Consider the following 15,575-nt stretch of genomic DNA (forward strand, 5'->3'; position numbering starts at 1 on the left):
TGAGTTATATTGTCTCCTGTAAATTAATAAATACAGATGAAATGCAGCTACCATGCTTTTTGAAAACAAACAGTTGGTTATCTCACTCACTGTTTTGTCCCAGCATCATGCTTCCTACTTTTCCTGACACCTTAGGGAAGCACAAGACCAGTGTAAGGGAACATGAAATCACAGTCACTTCAGTTTTCCTGGTGATCTGAGTCTGCTGCTTGTTTGCTCTTTGGTCTTGCTTTTCAGAAGACTGCTGCTGCAATAACAGCACTCGATCAGGCTCAGAACAGCAGAGTTGGGACCAGTGCTGGGGATCTGCCCTCAGCACAATCTGATTTTCACCTGGTACCATGCAGTAGCCTCTTGAAATTCATTCCCAGTTGCAGCATCTCAAATTCAAATCACTGGTGACATTAACAGATCTTGGCCGTTTTGCATAACACCATTGTGGTTTAATGTCCATTTACATGATGAAGTAATTTGTATTCTATTTCTATGTCTTAAATCCAGGTACAATTTTTAAGACAGCAAAAAACATCAGAACAAAATGGTTTAATTTCCTTTCTTCCAAGGTTGTTAGTGGTTTTGAAGAGAACAGACACCAAACTATTTTGCTGTGCTCCAAGGGAAAAAAAGAAAAACCCAGCCCCCACCCAGACATAATGTCTTCCCCCACTTTAGGCAGGGCTGATATTCATGAAATATCTTCTTTTCACAGGGTCAATAACCATCACCAATGAGATGGAGTTTTGTGGCAGATCCTCTGGCCCCCTCCGAAGCCCAGCACCACAGCACCCCCTACACCTCTCCCAGCTTGGCACAGACCCTCAGTGGGTACGGGTACCCCAACCTGGTGGCAGGGCCATCTGCTCAGCATCCCCCTGCCTCACCCCACTCCAGCTGCAGCCGTGGGAGGAAGCAGCCATTAAGGGGAAAAAGCAGAAGTACCGCCCCGTGCCACTCCCCCCGGGTGCAGCATGCACCAGGCTGCAAGAGTTGCTGCTTCGAAAGCTTTTCACTCGTCTTTATGTGCCAAACCCACATGCTGCCTTGCTGCAGACCATGGCATCTACTCTGGAGAAGTTCATTCATTCTCTGGACCCCAGAGCCCTTCCCAGGGTCCTCCAAATCCAGGCAGGCATCTATTTCCAAGGTGAGCATTGGGTACTTTCTGGAAGGGCTTTGCAAGTCCCTCTGACAACAGGTCTCCATTGGGACTGGGATGGGGGGGGCAGCAGGAGGATGGTGACAGAGTTGTCTCCCAGCAGTTTCCCACCAGCTGCAATTTTCCCTGTGAAGAACTAGCATAATGATCAATGGCTTTGAAAATGTCTTTGGTATGGTGTGCATCTGGTTTTGTCACAGGCAGTGAGCAAGGAGCTGTAATTAGTCCTCATCGTATCCTGGAAAGAATACTGGAATTAGTCATGAATTTGGTTTGCACTCATGCAGAGCCATCAGTCCAGCAATCACAAATCACCTCACAGAGGTTAATTGCTTAAGCCTAGCTCTGCTCTTCTGGGATTGGCATGGAGAGGTGCTGTCTCAGAAATAAAGAACCAGGGAGTCTGGAAAGTGACTGTGAGGGACCATAAGGTTTTCCTGAAGTTCTGCCCTGCATTTGGGGGTACTTCAAGTGGTGCAACAATACAAAGGGATGGGTATGAGCCAGACAGGGTTTTCCTGCTGTGAATCTTTTTCTGATGTTTTTAGTTCTAGGCTTTCCTTGTGCTCAAAACACAGTGGAAGGGTGGTAAAGAGGCTTGCACTGGAGGGAAAAGGTCTGCATTCGGTCAGGGCATGGACTTTGTTTAATGACAGTGAAAACAGCATGTCAAGCCCATGTACCAACCTATGAAAAGAAAGTTACCTCCCTGCCACGGCAAGGGAAAATGTGGGGTCACATTAAATAAAACAGAGAGGGCTTCATGAAATGAACTGAAGCCTGTTTCAGCTTCAGCCAAATACCCACCTCAGGATCCACAATATCTATCTTTACATTAGTCTAAAAATCCCCATAGTGCTTCATAGTAGGAAAAGAGAGGAGGTGGCTACTGTTCGCTGTGGCCGTGGAAGGTTTGAGCTGTGATCTGCAGCTGTGGCCAGAGTGGGTGATTCTTCCCTGTGTAAGAAAAACCTCTTGGGATGGAAAGAAAATGGGAATGGGCAGAATTAAGCTGAGATGGTAGCGTATTGTCCATGTTCTCCTGATTGCCCATCCTGGCTGCTCTGGAAACTGCCTAGGATGCATGAATAGTACTGATACACAAAAATACATTCTGGGAAATAAACAGCCAAAATTACCAGAAACTTTTGAAAATATGCTTTTCCCAACCTTTGACATGTGGCCTGTCTAAATTTTACATTTTAAACTGGCCCAAGAACTTGAACAGAATTAAGTTCTTGATGAGGAGGCTATTACCTCAGTGATGAAGAGGGGAATTTAAAAAATAGGAAGATCACCTCCTTAAGTTAGAGTAGCCACCATATTTGTCTCTTTCCACACACCTAGGAAGCAGAGGCAATATAAATAGAGACTGTATGTATATGTACATGTATATATATGTATATGTGTGCACAAAATACTGTGAGGTATATATGTATATACAAAATGCTATGACAAAATTATGGTAGCCCAGCTGTCGTCAGGTTTCTGAGTTCCTACAGTCTACATCCTACTGCTAGCGGACGGTAAAACTCATACCAGTGCATCTGTGGAGCCAGGGTATTCAGCTTGTGGTTCAATTTACTGTGTAAACCCTTACACACAAGCCAAAAAAAAACCCAGTGAAGACAGCCCACAGATCATTCTGCAGCAATGTCCTTGCATGTGAGGGACAGCTGATGAATGTCTACAATAAAAGAGCCTGCACAGCCCTGGGAGGGCGTGGTATGTGCTCTAGAGCCAGGAAAGTTTGCACTAAAAGCCAGAGCCATTGTGCTGCCCTGATGCTTCTTCAGTCTTCAGCAGCACACCTCTTCCTGTCCTCTGCTCCCGGTGGCTTCCTCTCAGCTGTGCTCCTAGGTGCTTTCACCAGCAGGCGAGATGCAGCATTAACATACATGCAAGTGTTTCTTGCTTATACAACGAGTAAGGCTGAATCAGACATGTCACTTGGGCCTTTGCCCTCACAGTCTGTGTATCCCCAGAATGCTTGAGTACCTAGAAACACCAACGTCCACTAGCAGGTTGTGTTGGTTCCTCTCTCTTCTTCTTTGCTTCAGAGGAAGCTTGAGATGCTCGAGGCACTGTGCCTGATAAGTTTGCAGGATCTAGGGCTGCAGAAGACCTTCTCAGGCCAAACTCTCCCTTTTCCTCCCTTCCTCCTTCCCTGAGATCTCTGTCCATGTCAGACCTCTCCCAAACACTTTTCTCCCCTCCATACCCGGCAGCAGGGGTGAACACACTGTTCTGTGATTGCATTATGATTTATGTTGCATTTTCTGAAGCGAGAGTAGTGCTTCAGAGAGAGTCTGAGGTAACTCCTGTTATATTGCTAAACAGCAGAGTGGACCACTTTGTGCACTTTGAATTTCCATTAGGACCATTCTTTGGTCCTTCCTCAGGCAGATCCTCCTGTGCCCCCAACAACCCTTTTGATTTCTCTTACCACATGCAGTACACCGGCAATCACATTGCGGGTAATGGCAGGTCTATTGACAGAGAACACAGGTTTATTGCTATGGTTGCAGGGACCAAATCAGAGCATTTGTGCACTGATTGTAGTAGCTCCCGCACAGCTACAAAGTCAGCCTGGTCAGCTGAGTCCTACTTGGATTAGTGGTTTTATCAAGTTGGATTTCATAGGAATCTTTAACCATTCTTAGCACAACAGGCAGATAGTGAGGGAGAATATTAATTTTTAAAGCATTACGTGGGATTTTTTGAAACTGGTCAGTCACAAGAGATAATTAATTTTCTGGTGTAAGAATTTAAAATAGCGAGAATTTTTACATATGTACATGCTATGTATATTCCCCTCTCAACAACCCCAGAAAAAAAGTGCTAGGTTTCTTAATGTCAGCTTAACCAGGTACATAGAATGGCTAATGGAGTAAATAATGGTCTACTAAATCCATTAGAGCTGTCACATCAAAGTTGTACAGCCAACCAAAGAAAGCTATAGTAATTATGTGGTAAGATGACAGCAGTGTAATTCATTCACTGGTCTTCTGTGGTGGACTATATCCTGTGGGGATGAAACTCTTCATTTACTCTATCTGGAAGCAACATTTTGCACACGCTGCACTTAGGTCTAAATGATTTTGCAAATATAGGACCTGCAAATTAGCCACACTTTTCTTGACAGTTTTTCAGTACCTCTGGAAGCATAAGGAAAGCATAATGCTGGAAGTCTTTGTAAGGATGGATGCATCTTTTTCCCTGTGGTGAGGTATTTTTATTAGAAGCTGCAAAGTCAGGCTCTAGGGAAAGAGTGGGAATTTGCTTGCTTTGGGCAAGGTGAAAGGTCTAAAAGATCCTATTCTTCCTTCATATCCATGTTACACCAAACGTAATCCAGGACTCTGTTTTGAGACCCAAGTCTTCCTGATGCAGTTCCTGGTGGAGAGTAAGTTGAAAACATATTGCTGCATGCACCCATTCCACCATTAATCTACTGGCCAACAAAAAACTATGTTCCTGCTGCTATTAACAGAATTGTGATATATCTAACTGTAGCTCCCCAAACTGCAAATGCACAGGACTTGTTTCCATTCAAAACACTTTCAGCTAGAGAAGCTGCAGGCAATTGACCTTTTGCTGTTGGTAGTGAATACTATGACCAAGACACCTTTCTGAGGAAGTTCTGTTCCTGTTCACCTCGCTGTTCCTGCCCTGAAACAGAGGAAAGGGTTTCTCTAGGATGACATCAGTGTTTTTCAAGCTATGCCTGGACTTTGGGGGTTGGTTAAATCCTTATCCTTGTCTCAGGCAGGATAGTCAAGGTTTGAGAAGCTTCTTCATACTCCCATGTTCCTCCTCCCCTTTCCATCCAGCGGTGTGGGGCTGCATAGTCAGTGCCCCAACCTGCAGTCACCACCTACAACTGTCTGACGCTATGCAGAGTCAGGAGCATGGGAGGTTAGTAATAGCCCCAAGTTCTTCTGAAGTGCTTTTCATTCATCACACTCAAAGGACCATACAGAAGTAGAGAAATTATTGCCATCGCTGGTTTGAAAGCAGAAACATGGGTGAAAGAATAGGGTGGTTCTGCAAACGCCAGGGATGCCTCTCAGAGCAGTTGTTTAGGACTTTGCAGTCATAACATCATTGCTACAGAAACTGGACTGTTGAATTTCTGAAGGGAATAGGGAGGCTGATTATGAAATGAGAGCTAGTTTGCCAGATACAAATATCTTGGTAATCAGCACTGATTAGAAAAGAACTACAGTGCAGACTGAAGTACATGACAATTTAATAGCTCATTAGAATATGTTATTAAAAAAATTAAACTACTGAAAATCCATTGGAAAATGATTTGATTGATTGAATATCTTTCTTTGAACATTTTAGTAAATATTGATGCTTAGTGAGCTGAGTACTGTATGACCACTGATTTTTACAGATAGCATGCAAATATAGGCTTTCATCTTTATGTTGCAAAAATTATGTCTGTTTTAATACCGATATAATTATTTTATGGGTAATTGAATTTAATATTATGCAGGCTTAATTTAACCAGTGGCAGGACAGTAAAAAGTGTCAGATTTTAATTGTGAAAAATGCAAAACTGCTCAAGGTACCTATTCTGTTGGTGTTTCTTGCCATTAGCCATGTTCCCTACCCACAGCCTTCCCATTTTTGCTCCACCTAAACAGAAATCCCACATTGCCTTTTTTTATTCCCCTAAAGCTAAATGCACACATCAGCAATGGGATTAGGGCCCCAAGGACTGGGGCTTGCCAGAGTACAGCAAGATTTGGTAGCTCCTCTCTGCAGTTCAGCTGTTCAAAACCAGCATGTGCTGTGTAAATCCCAGTGCCAGGACATGTCCTTATGACAGCCCCGTGTAGCACATCAGGAAGGCGTACGCTCTGCCCTCGTTCTCTGAGGAGAAGGGAACTCTAAGCCAGCATGCTCCACCTCTGCAGGCTGGGAGTGCAGTGAAGCAGCATGCTGCGAATGTGGTGTTCCCCTCTCTGCTGCATCTCCTGGGGCTCTGGAAAGTGCCAGGTCTCTCCACACAGGGAGAAAATGGTGGGAAGAGGCAACAGTGGGGTCACATGCACACCTCTGGTTAATGACCTTCCAGACCTAAGGGAGTTAAAGATGCTTAGTATTGCCAGGTGGGGATCCCCCCTCTGGGCGGCTGCTTGGTGCTCTCTGACAGCTGCGTGAGGGGCAATGCCAAACAAAACCGCTTGGTATTTTCTCCTTCTTTGGTGACAATGAACAGTTCCATTTCAAAACGCCCTTTGGTGAACCATAAAGAACATGAACATGCTTAGGCTCGTGGTTCCTCTTGACTCTCCTTTGCTGGCTGTGTATCCATGTCTGCTCACCCTCTCTGCAGTTTCAATTTCACTCTTTCTGCTTCTGTTACTGGGAAATGGCATCTTTCCAGCATGTGCTTCTGTGAGCCTTTCAGGGGAGTGATGGGTTCTGCTGGCCATCAGCAGACTGCAGGAACCACTTGCGAAAGTCCTGTTAACCCTGTGACTGCAGCTAGGCAAACTGAATAGAAGAACACTTGTATATCAGGTCCCAGCTGCCCAAGTCCTAATTTAGACAAGAATAGCTCTCAACACTAGAAAACGATCATGTACGATGGAATGATGTTTTACTGTTTTTAAGACAACCTGAAGGGAACAAATTCTGCTCCCTTATCAGTGTGAAAAGCCAGTGAGTCAATGATAGCTAGAATATGCACTCTGTAATACATACGAATATAACAAGCAAGCTGCCTCTTTAGGATTAATAAAGGCACTTTTACTTATAAAAAGCAACAAGATAATTTAAATATAGGCTAAGGCATGGACAACTTTGAATGGCTTTGATGAAGATAATTAGGGTTGTATTCCTTAGAGGTGGAAGATCAGTAAAAATGACCTATGCATTTACTGGGGGAACTCTCAGCTGAATGCATGCCAAAGGGAGAATTGCACATGAAATTGGTGACATTTGTGATACAATGTTTGCACTTGCTAATTTGTCTCATTTTTTTAGAGACAGAAGCCAAATGTGTCTGTAAAAATGAAAGGGTTTTTCCCTTGAACATAGTTGTTTCCCTTCCTCTTGATTGAGCGGTTAGGAGCAAGAGTTCTAGGTACAGTCAGAGTAACAGACAGTTTGGATTCTTTTTTGCAGTCAGCAGCTGGAACATATTGGTAAATTTTCTCTATTAATATGTACCACTGAAACTCTCCTGCACTTTTTCAGGCTGATTCAAAAACATGTTTTATTCTGAACAAGAAGGAAAGTGCCCTTCAGTGAATGCAATATGAGAACAAAACCTGACTTTTATGGGTCAAATATTGCTCGTTTTATTCATGCCGCTGCCCTCAATGGATGACTCATCCAGACACAGTGAGAAAAATCTGACCCTGGGTAGCTGGTGCTGAGGGCAAAGCTGTTTCGAGGATCTCCTTGTGGGGATTTCCTTTCTGTGACATTAAACTTTGGGCCTTTCTGTGGATAGCATAGGAGATGGGCAGAATACCCAAACTGCCTGGCTTGCCTCAAAGCAGGGGTCAATCCTCTGCCTTGGCTTACTGAAGCTGCCCTCAATGTCCTGGGTTCCTGCAGTGCAGACGGCTCCCCAGCTGTTGCACTTTGGCCTCCAGGGATGCAAGGAAGAGGTCTGCAGCCGGAGGAGTCATGTTTTCCTACACATGAACCTGCTATTCTATAAAACCACCAAGACAATTTTCACAAACTTGGGCTCTAAGAAGATAAGGGGACAACTATATCAAATGACAGAGTAGGGAAGATCCTGGGATAAACATCTCATGATACATGACCATGCACCATTTCTGAGTCTCAGGGCTTTTTGTAGGGTATTTTTTTCTTCCATTACCTGGAGGCATGTTGGAACATGGCATTAATCCAGGTTCACTGTTTCTGGTTAGCTCTGTTGAACGCACAGTAATGGTACAAGAGGCAGCGTGCTGTGACCTCAGAAGGGCAAGATGCTTAAATATATTTCCAGTTCTGGGCTTCACGTGTGAAGTGCTCAACACTCTGGTCTGATCCTGCAACTTAATTTAAGCAGTCTTCTTAAACCTAGTACAACAAATCACGGATTTTCTGTTAAACATACACTTCAATAAACAACCTTTAGGTCAAAGTAATCAACGCTGCATTGAAAATGAAGAAAACTAAATAAATCACAAACAGTGAAAACAGTGACTAATGCTGTTCAAAACCAGCTTTTAGCATTCTCTTGTCTGCTGCAGTCATTCTGACTTGTGTGGGTAAACCCAAACAAAAGGTCAAGGGTGTTGCATTTGGAGTTGTGGTTTCACTTGCTCTTTCTATTATAGTGGGTGCTGCACGCACAGAGTTCTGCTGCCACATGCAGAGTGTGAGCCCTCTGGATAGATGAGAATCAGAAGGAAGTATTAAAAAAAAAAAAAAGCATAAACCTATCAGGAAAGCAATAAATCAGAAACTGCAGAAGTAATTTTTTAAAAAATTCCATTATGATTGAAATGGCTTAAAGCACTTGACATTTAAAGTTTGACTCTATATGGCTAAAGATAAATCTTACAGCTTTTGTTTTTTGATGGTTTCGTGCTGGCAAAAATCAGACCCTCTGCAGCCTAATTAGGTATGATCAAGACAAGATGCCTTCTTTGCGCAGAGCCTTTTGAAGGGAGTTTACCCCCGTGGCAATTCAGCAGCTGAACTCCTTGGAGGATTTGTGTCCCAGACTGACCAAACCTGCACATTTTTGTTGCTTAGGACATGTTAGAGAGAGGAGAGCTGTTACAAACCCCAGTAAGTTGCTCTGTCACTTGATAGAGGATCTTTGACGCAGATTCCTACCGACTTCATGACCACTGCTAGCCCTGGGCCTCTGGAGCACCATGTGGGCATGGGGGAGCTGGGCTCACCGGGGTCTGGATGGGTGCACCTTCTAGGAGTAGGGAGGAAGGGGTGGATAAGAGCCATACACGTACTTTATACTATTTGCAGCCACCCTCACAGCCTGGAATTGGAGAAAGAAGCTAGGGCATGCTTCCTGCTTTGCCTGCCGTTGTGCATGTGATAGTCAGCTTCTTTGTATCTTCCCCACAAGGTGTTAGTTCATTCAAGTTTAGTGGGGAAAGGCCAGTGTGCTGATTAGCATCTTTGGTTCGCAGGAGGTATCTGACTGAAAAATAAGGACACCTAACTTCTCACCATCAGACATCGGTTGCTTTTCCCTACTGCTTAATCACAGGATAATATGATTAAAGTTATTAAGCAAAACTCTCCTCCCTGAAACTTTAAAATAGGTCTCTCTTCTTGCCAAAGAGCATAAACTCTGAACAACTGGCTAACCCCCAAATAATGTCCATAAAGAATGATATCTTTTTTATTGACACTAATTATAGATACATTATGCCCTTCATATTACTTTGGGAGCCTGCAGCAGCCTCAATAAAACTGTGATTTCAGCTGAGCTATGTCGTAGGGGAAAGCAGGCTATTGCAATTCGGGCTGAATGGCTGCACCAGTGGGTCGTGCCTTTATGCCAAAGCAGAACCATTTCACCAGCCCCTGAAACAAAGCCATCTCTGATCTGGGAATACAGCACCCATATGGGCAACCGATGACAACTTAATAGTGGAGAAAGGAGCACTGGGAAACGGATGTCGGGACAAAGTTCTACTCTTTCAGGACACATAGGGAGATCTTTCATCTCCCTGCAAAGCAGCCAGGTTCCCGATTCTTTGGATCTTTTTTCAAAGACCGCTCAGCCTGCCAGCTGCAATGAATTCAGTGGGTGCTACCGAGAGATGAAAGGGAGAATTTTCTCCTTCAAGGATTCAAGCTCACGGGGCTAGGGAGTCAATGCCTAGTGTTTGGCCTGCAAAGTCATTTGTTTTTGTTAGGAGAAAAGCTTGGTCTTTGTTAAAAAAGAAAAAGAGAACGGGGGATATTTGGAAGTGCTTAGCAGTACCCTGTAGCAGACAGATGGTTAGACTGGGAGTCAGCCAGCCTGGGCTTGAGCTGCTCCAGCCCTGCTGAATGATCCTCTGTGCCACCTTAGTCAAGCCTTTTGTCTTGTTTGCATTGCTCTCCCCAGCCCTCCTCGCTAAACTGCCCAGAGGCGTGCAGCGCGAGAGGGATGTATTATTGCTGTTTAGTCATGGGCCTGATTTTGAGCCATACTTGCTATCAGCATCAGTGAAGCGTTCACTCTGAGAGCAGTCACCGAATGGGCCTCTAAGCTTCTGCAAAGAAAAACGGCCATATGACTGATATATTTGCTGTTCTATCAACCATTATAAAATATTTCTTTCAATGGTACTGTCATCCGCCCTGACATGAAGAATGACATTCTCCATCTCAGGCTTTCACTGTATTTTTGTTTTATATTGTTGTTTTTAATACAGAAAGACCCTTCTCATACCTATAATGAGAAATAAAGGCTCATGTTAGGGCTCATGTTAGGGAGCATGGTGGTATGGCTGCTTAGCATTTTAGGAAAGATGGAGGAAAAAAGTATTGAACAAATTGTTATGGTTGCTTTGATGTGATCACAGCAGTTGCTAATATGGATTGTCAAAGTAGAGATGAGCTTATGAAGGGATAGAAATGTGTTTTTTATTGAACAAGTAGCAATCCAGAAAAGGTGGTTTCAAAGGCAACAAACTCTTTAATTACAGCCTTCAGGGGCATTGCTTGATCATTGTAAATAAGCTGCTTTATTCTGGGTTCTGCTAAGATGTTTTTTTTGCATTACATTGCATGCCTCTTTCTCAAATCAAAAAGATTCAGTCCTTAAGGTTACTCGATTTACATTTTCAACATCTTACACTTTCTTTGTGGTTTGAGTGGGAAAAACAACAGTTTCCATTGTGCAACGACAAATATATGTGCTAAAAGGTCCGTTTTAATTTTAATTTTATTTTTCATTATATTGTGTTTATCAGTCCACGTCACACAGCTGAAGTAAAATCTTTCAGGGTCACATTGTCACACAGTGGGTATTTTCACAATGTTTTAAGACTAATTATCATGGTTTTTAAAGGAAAAAGAATTTTTATTGTCCCTTTTTAAAATCATGCAGTTTCCCTCCTTCTCTTTTATCAGCAGAAATATCTGCTGCAAATGCCTAGATGACAAATCACACAGGTAACATTTTTCTTGTCTGAATGTAATCTTCATTGTACTATTCCAGGCAAACCGCCAAGCAATGGCTAAAATAAGGGCTAAGGCACGCTAGCTGCAGAAAAATACACAATTACAATCAATAATGTAAGTGAAATTGCACCCAAAAAATATGAATCTGTTCTAGTATGGCTAGCAGAGTTTCATTTTTTAATGGGGGTGTGGGTGTGGGTGTGTGTTGTGGTTTTTTTTTTTTTTTTTTTTTTGTCATTGTTGTTTTGTTATCCTGGTATGGTTAAAAATGAGGCTTCTTCAGTCATGGTCTCAGGCCATTAGCCATCCTCCTCCCAATCTCGCACCCTCGTAATCTTTCAAACTTTTGTCTATTTCAAATGAATCTAATAAAGGAGGAGGTAATTAAAACACTACAAATTGCCCATGAAAATGGTCATCTAGGTAGGTATCTATCTACGTGTGTATATATACATCTATCTGTCTGTCTGTCCACTCATATATATGTTTTACTTCTGATAAGCTGTTGGAGGTTGGTCTCTGACTCCTTTAATTGGATGAAAAATGTGGTGGCATACCTCTGTTACTCAGTGGTTATATGAATAATTTGTCCAACTTCTCTTCTGGGATGAAAATTACCATCCTATGGCCATGAGTCCTGGGATTCTTGGGCACTCTCCGTTTGTATTCTGCTAAAAGCTTTCCTCTGTGCTAGAAGACTTAAAACATCCTTCCTAGCTGCTTAATACCATTTCCCTTCTTGATGATGCCAAAATATGCATATTTTTTTTCTTTCTTCTTCTTCTTTTAATTCTAGAAGGCGTTCACTTTCCTTGGTATTATTACAAAGCATTATCTCAGCCAGTGCATTATGTACCCATATAATAGTTTGCAATGTAATTTCTTTGACGGTAAGACAACCAGCTCCCTTGATTTACTTTTTTTGTTCCATTTTAATCAAAACCATGACTTTCTTTTGTAAGTTCTAATTTTATCTCACTTTTTCCTAGAACTGATACTTTTAGATATATGATCCATTTGTTTTCCTCAACAATGTTATGTTTTGTTCTCATGAAAGACCCTGAGAGTTAAGGTGCTGTGACAGCCTTGTGTGTCTATTCTGTGCACACTCTTCTGTGGCTTGCAGTGTGGCATTTATAATCCATCTTTTTTCTGAATGCATTATCTTGGCCCTTGATGTTTCAAACAGAGCCTGCAGCTCCATGTAATGCTTTTTGTAGACTCCAGCTTGCACTCCATATGCTTGTCTGCCTCAGGTACTTTCTCTCTTTTATGAGTGCAGATTTTCTTTTCTTGTGTATTTTACCCTTTTCTTGTAGTGTTTTAGATTCCCCGTCATCTGTACAGTGCTAGGCTACTGTTTACCCTGTGTAGGTTGTTACCTGCATTTCTCATGGTTCGCAGATTTGGATTGCTCTGTCAAAAGCTAATTTTGGTGTCATCCAATCATCTATTTTTGAGCGTTTAGCAGAGCTAGTCTCTTCTCATGCATATTGCCAGGCTGGATCTTCAGTCTTGGACCTGTCACTAACTAATCAGTGTTTTTACTTTTCTGCAAACTCCATTTATACTTTTTAATTTGCAATGGAGAGCAGGACTACTCAAACTCTCTGCCGTACAATTTGTAGTTAAGCTATTGTGTCTGAGGAAAAGTAAATCTGATAGAAGCAGTAAGTCCTTCAGAACCATCCATGATCAGAGACAGGGTACTCCTCTGATTTCTCTATTTAGAGGAGTCTATATAGAGATCACCACTCTGCTGCAGGTATAGACTGAAGTAGTGGCTAAGTATTCTTCAATCACACCATTGTTTTGAGTGGTGCAGCCTCTTAACTGCTCCCTTCTTCCCCTCGGGGCCGTTGCTTGGGTTGCTCTGCTCCAACTACCATGTTATTTGGAAATCAGCCAGAGCAGGGAGGTAGGGAACCTGCCTGGCTCAGTGCCTGTGTGGTATGGAGCAGCACCGCCTGCACCCAGCTGCATCAAGGGGAAAGCTTGCAAAGTCTGTCTAGCAGAGATGAAAGCAAACGTGCCCGAAACCCATAATTAGCATAGCTACTGTCACATGTTAAATGATTTCTAGGGGTCTATTTTCAAGTGAGGTGATCTGGAGAAACTGCATCTAAACCTGCACTGAAGAAAAAAAGCCTCTAGAAGCCATGAGCTCCCATTTTGAGTAGATTTTCACAAATGTTTTTTCAGAGGTGAGAATATTGGAATTCTTTGCTCATCTCTCCATGTTTCTATAATGCAGAGCTCATTGCGCTGGGTCCTCTGGGATTCCCTAATAATATGGTTGCTTGTGATCTCTACTGTGTCTGATGTGAGGAGCGAGGTGGTTCGGCACAAAAGGAATATTACCCTCTTCACGGCTGCTCAATCTTTATCTCCCTCTCACTCTAATATGAAATCAGTATTGCACATACACTTTTCTGACTGTCATAAAATATCCTACAGAGCTCAGCTAAAGCAATGAGAGCTATGATAATTCCTCATGTGTTTATTAGAGCAGCAGCCAGCCTACTGATGGGAGCTGCAGCAATATCCAGTGGAGACATCTGAGTTACTCAATGTTGAATTGCTCAGGGACCAAAGGGAGAGCAAACAACTATGCACTGTCTTTACAATAAGAAAACCAGGCTGTTCTTTTTTAGTCAAAGGGAAGCAGCAATCTTGTCTTCTGCTGAGGTACCAGATTGGTTGGAAGCATGGATAAACAGCGTATTTCTTCACCTGGCTGTGGTTAATATTTCTGTGGCACTATAATCCAGAATACCTCTGTGCTAATCATCATCCTGCTGTGCAACAGAAAGTCAGTAGCCTGGTGTGGGAGTTCAGAGCCTAAGTACAGAAGTCCCCTTGATCCTATGTAGGGTTCTCAGCAAGTGAAACCAGGCAATGTTGTCACATCCAGCCTGCCAAAAGCATCTGCCACACGATATTTAAAAAAAAAAAAAAAATTAACTGGGATTCCTTCTACACAGGTTTCAAACCTACATCAGTACCTGTCTTCTACAGGGGAGCAGCTGGGGATTTCCTGGCATCCGTCTCATTTGTGAGAACATCGCACAAGTAACAGACAGGTTTGCCTTGGCATGTCTTCACAACAGACTACACAACCTGTTGATCATTGTTACCCTCCTTCATCTTCCTGTCCTGACACAAACCCATTGTTCTGTGGTGCCCTACTGATGCTTTGAGTTTAGCCTAAAACCAGAGCAACTTATGCTCAGGTCAGACTCCCAGTGACTTCCAGTGAGGCTGGGATGGTAACCAAGTGGTTGTCACCTGCAAGTGCTGCAGCAGAATTGATAAATATATTCCAGACTCAGTAGGAGATGCTTATTAGCCCAAGCTGTGGTCATGAGTGGAATTGATCTAATCTTGAGTAAGCATTAGGAAAATCATTCAGCTATTAGTTGCATTTCTGATATGACACTTGGAAAAAAAAAAAAAAAAAAAAAAGGTGCCTTTTTTTTTCTCCCCACCAACTCAAGGAGAGCTGTGGGGTAAAGAATGTTACTTTCTGTGGGAAGTGAGTTCTGCAGGCAGTGGCAATATTTCAGTACAGGCCATCTCAACTATTAGTTGCTACTACATAACCAGAGGTCAGGTTTTAAATATTTCATTGCCTGAGACTGTTCTGGTTACTTACGTTAAAAGGAAAATAATAAGAAAAGACTTCAAACTGAACAAGATTTGAGAGAGGACTACTAAAGGTATTGTGAGAAGGGAAATTGGTCTTCTTAGCAGGTGAAAGGAATACGTTTCTTCTAAATTTTTGTCAAAAATGTGACCAGAGAAGGGCAAAACTAACCTTGCAAACCCTTTGGGAAAGAGAGAAATGAAAATGAGAAAAAGAGCATTTTCAGTAGCAGAGCAACATTAGTAGCAGAGTAAATGAATACACCCACCAATACATTGGGAGGGGAAATGAGAATAAGGTTTCTCACCACAAGGGAAATGAAATTCTGAGACGGGATTCCAGAAAGGGTACTTCTGTACTTCCACGTCACTTCAGGACCAGGCTCGATAAGTTCTTGGAATGAACTGCACGGTATTGCAAGAGCAGCAGCTAGCATTAAAATCAACATTCTGATTTTCTGGGCTCAATGCAATTCTACCTACAAATGGAACACCATTTGTAGGCTGCTCTGCCTTTATATATAGTTAGTTGATCCCATGCCTCAAAGCTGCTGCTAACCTCCTGCAGCAACCAGGATGCATTTTCCTTCTGCACAGCTTGGCTTTTGGTTTGGTTTTGCTTTGTTCTTCTCCCCCTGCCCCC

At 42.8% G+C, this 15,575-nt stretch overlaps 1 protein-coding gene across 1 annotated transcript in view; it reads left to right on the plus strand.

The window, feature by feature from the left end:
• The first annotated feature begins 1,018 nt into the window (after window positions 1-1,018).
• Window positions 1,019-15,575, plus strand: part of THEMIS (thymocyte selection associated) — an 83,922-nt gene continuing 69,365 nt past the window's right edge. Inside the window, exon 1 of the mRNA XM_040599361.1 lies at window positions 1,019-1,144. Within this exon, the coding sequence (XP_040455295.1) occupies window positions 1,054-1,144 (91 nt within the window). The 5' untranslated portion in view covers window positions 1,019-1,053. The remainder of the gene's footprint in view (window positions 1,145-15,575) is intronic.

This window comes from Falco naumanni, chromosome 6, assembly GCF_017639655.2.
Source record: "Falco naumanni isolate bFalNau1 chromosome 6, bFalNau1.pat, whole genome shotgun sequence".
NCBI lineage: Eukaryota > Metazoa > Chordata > Aves > Falconiformes > Falconidae > Falco > Falco naumanni.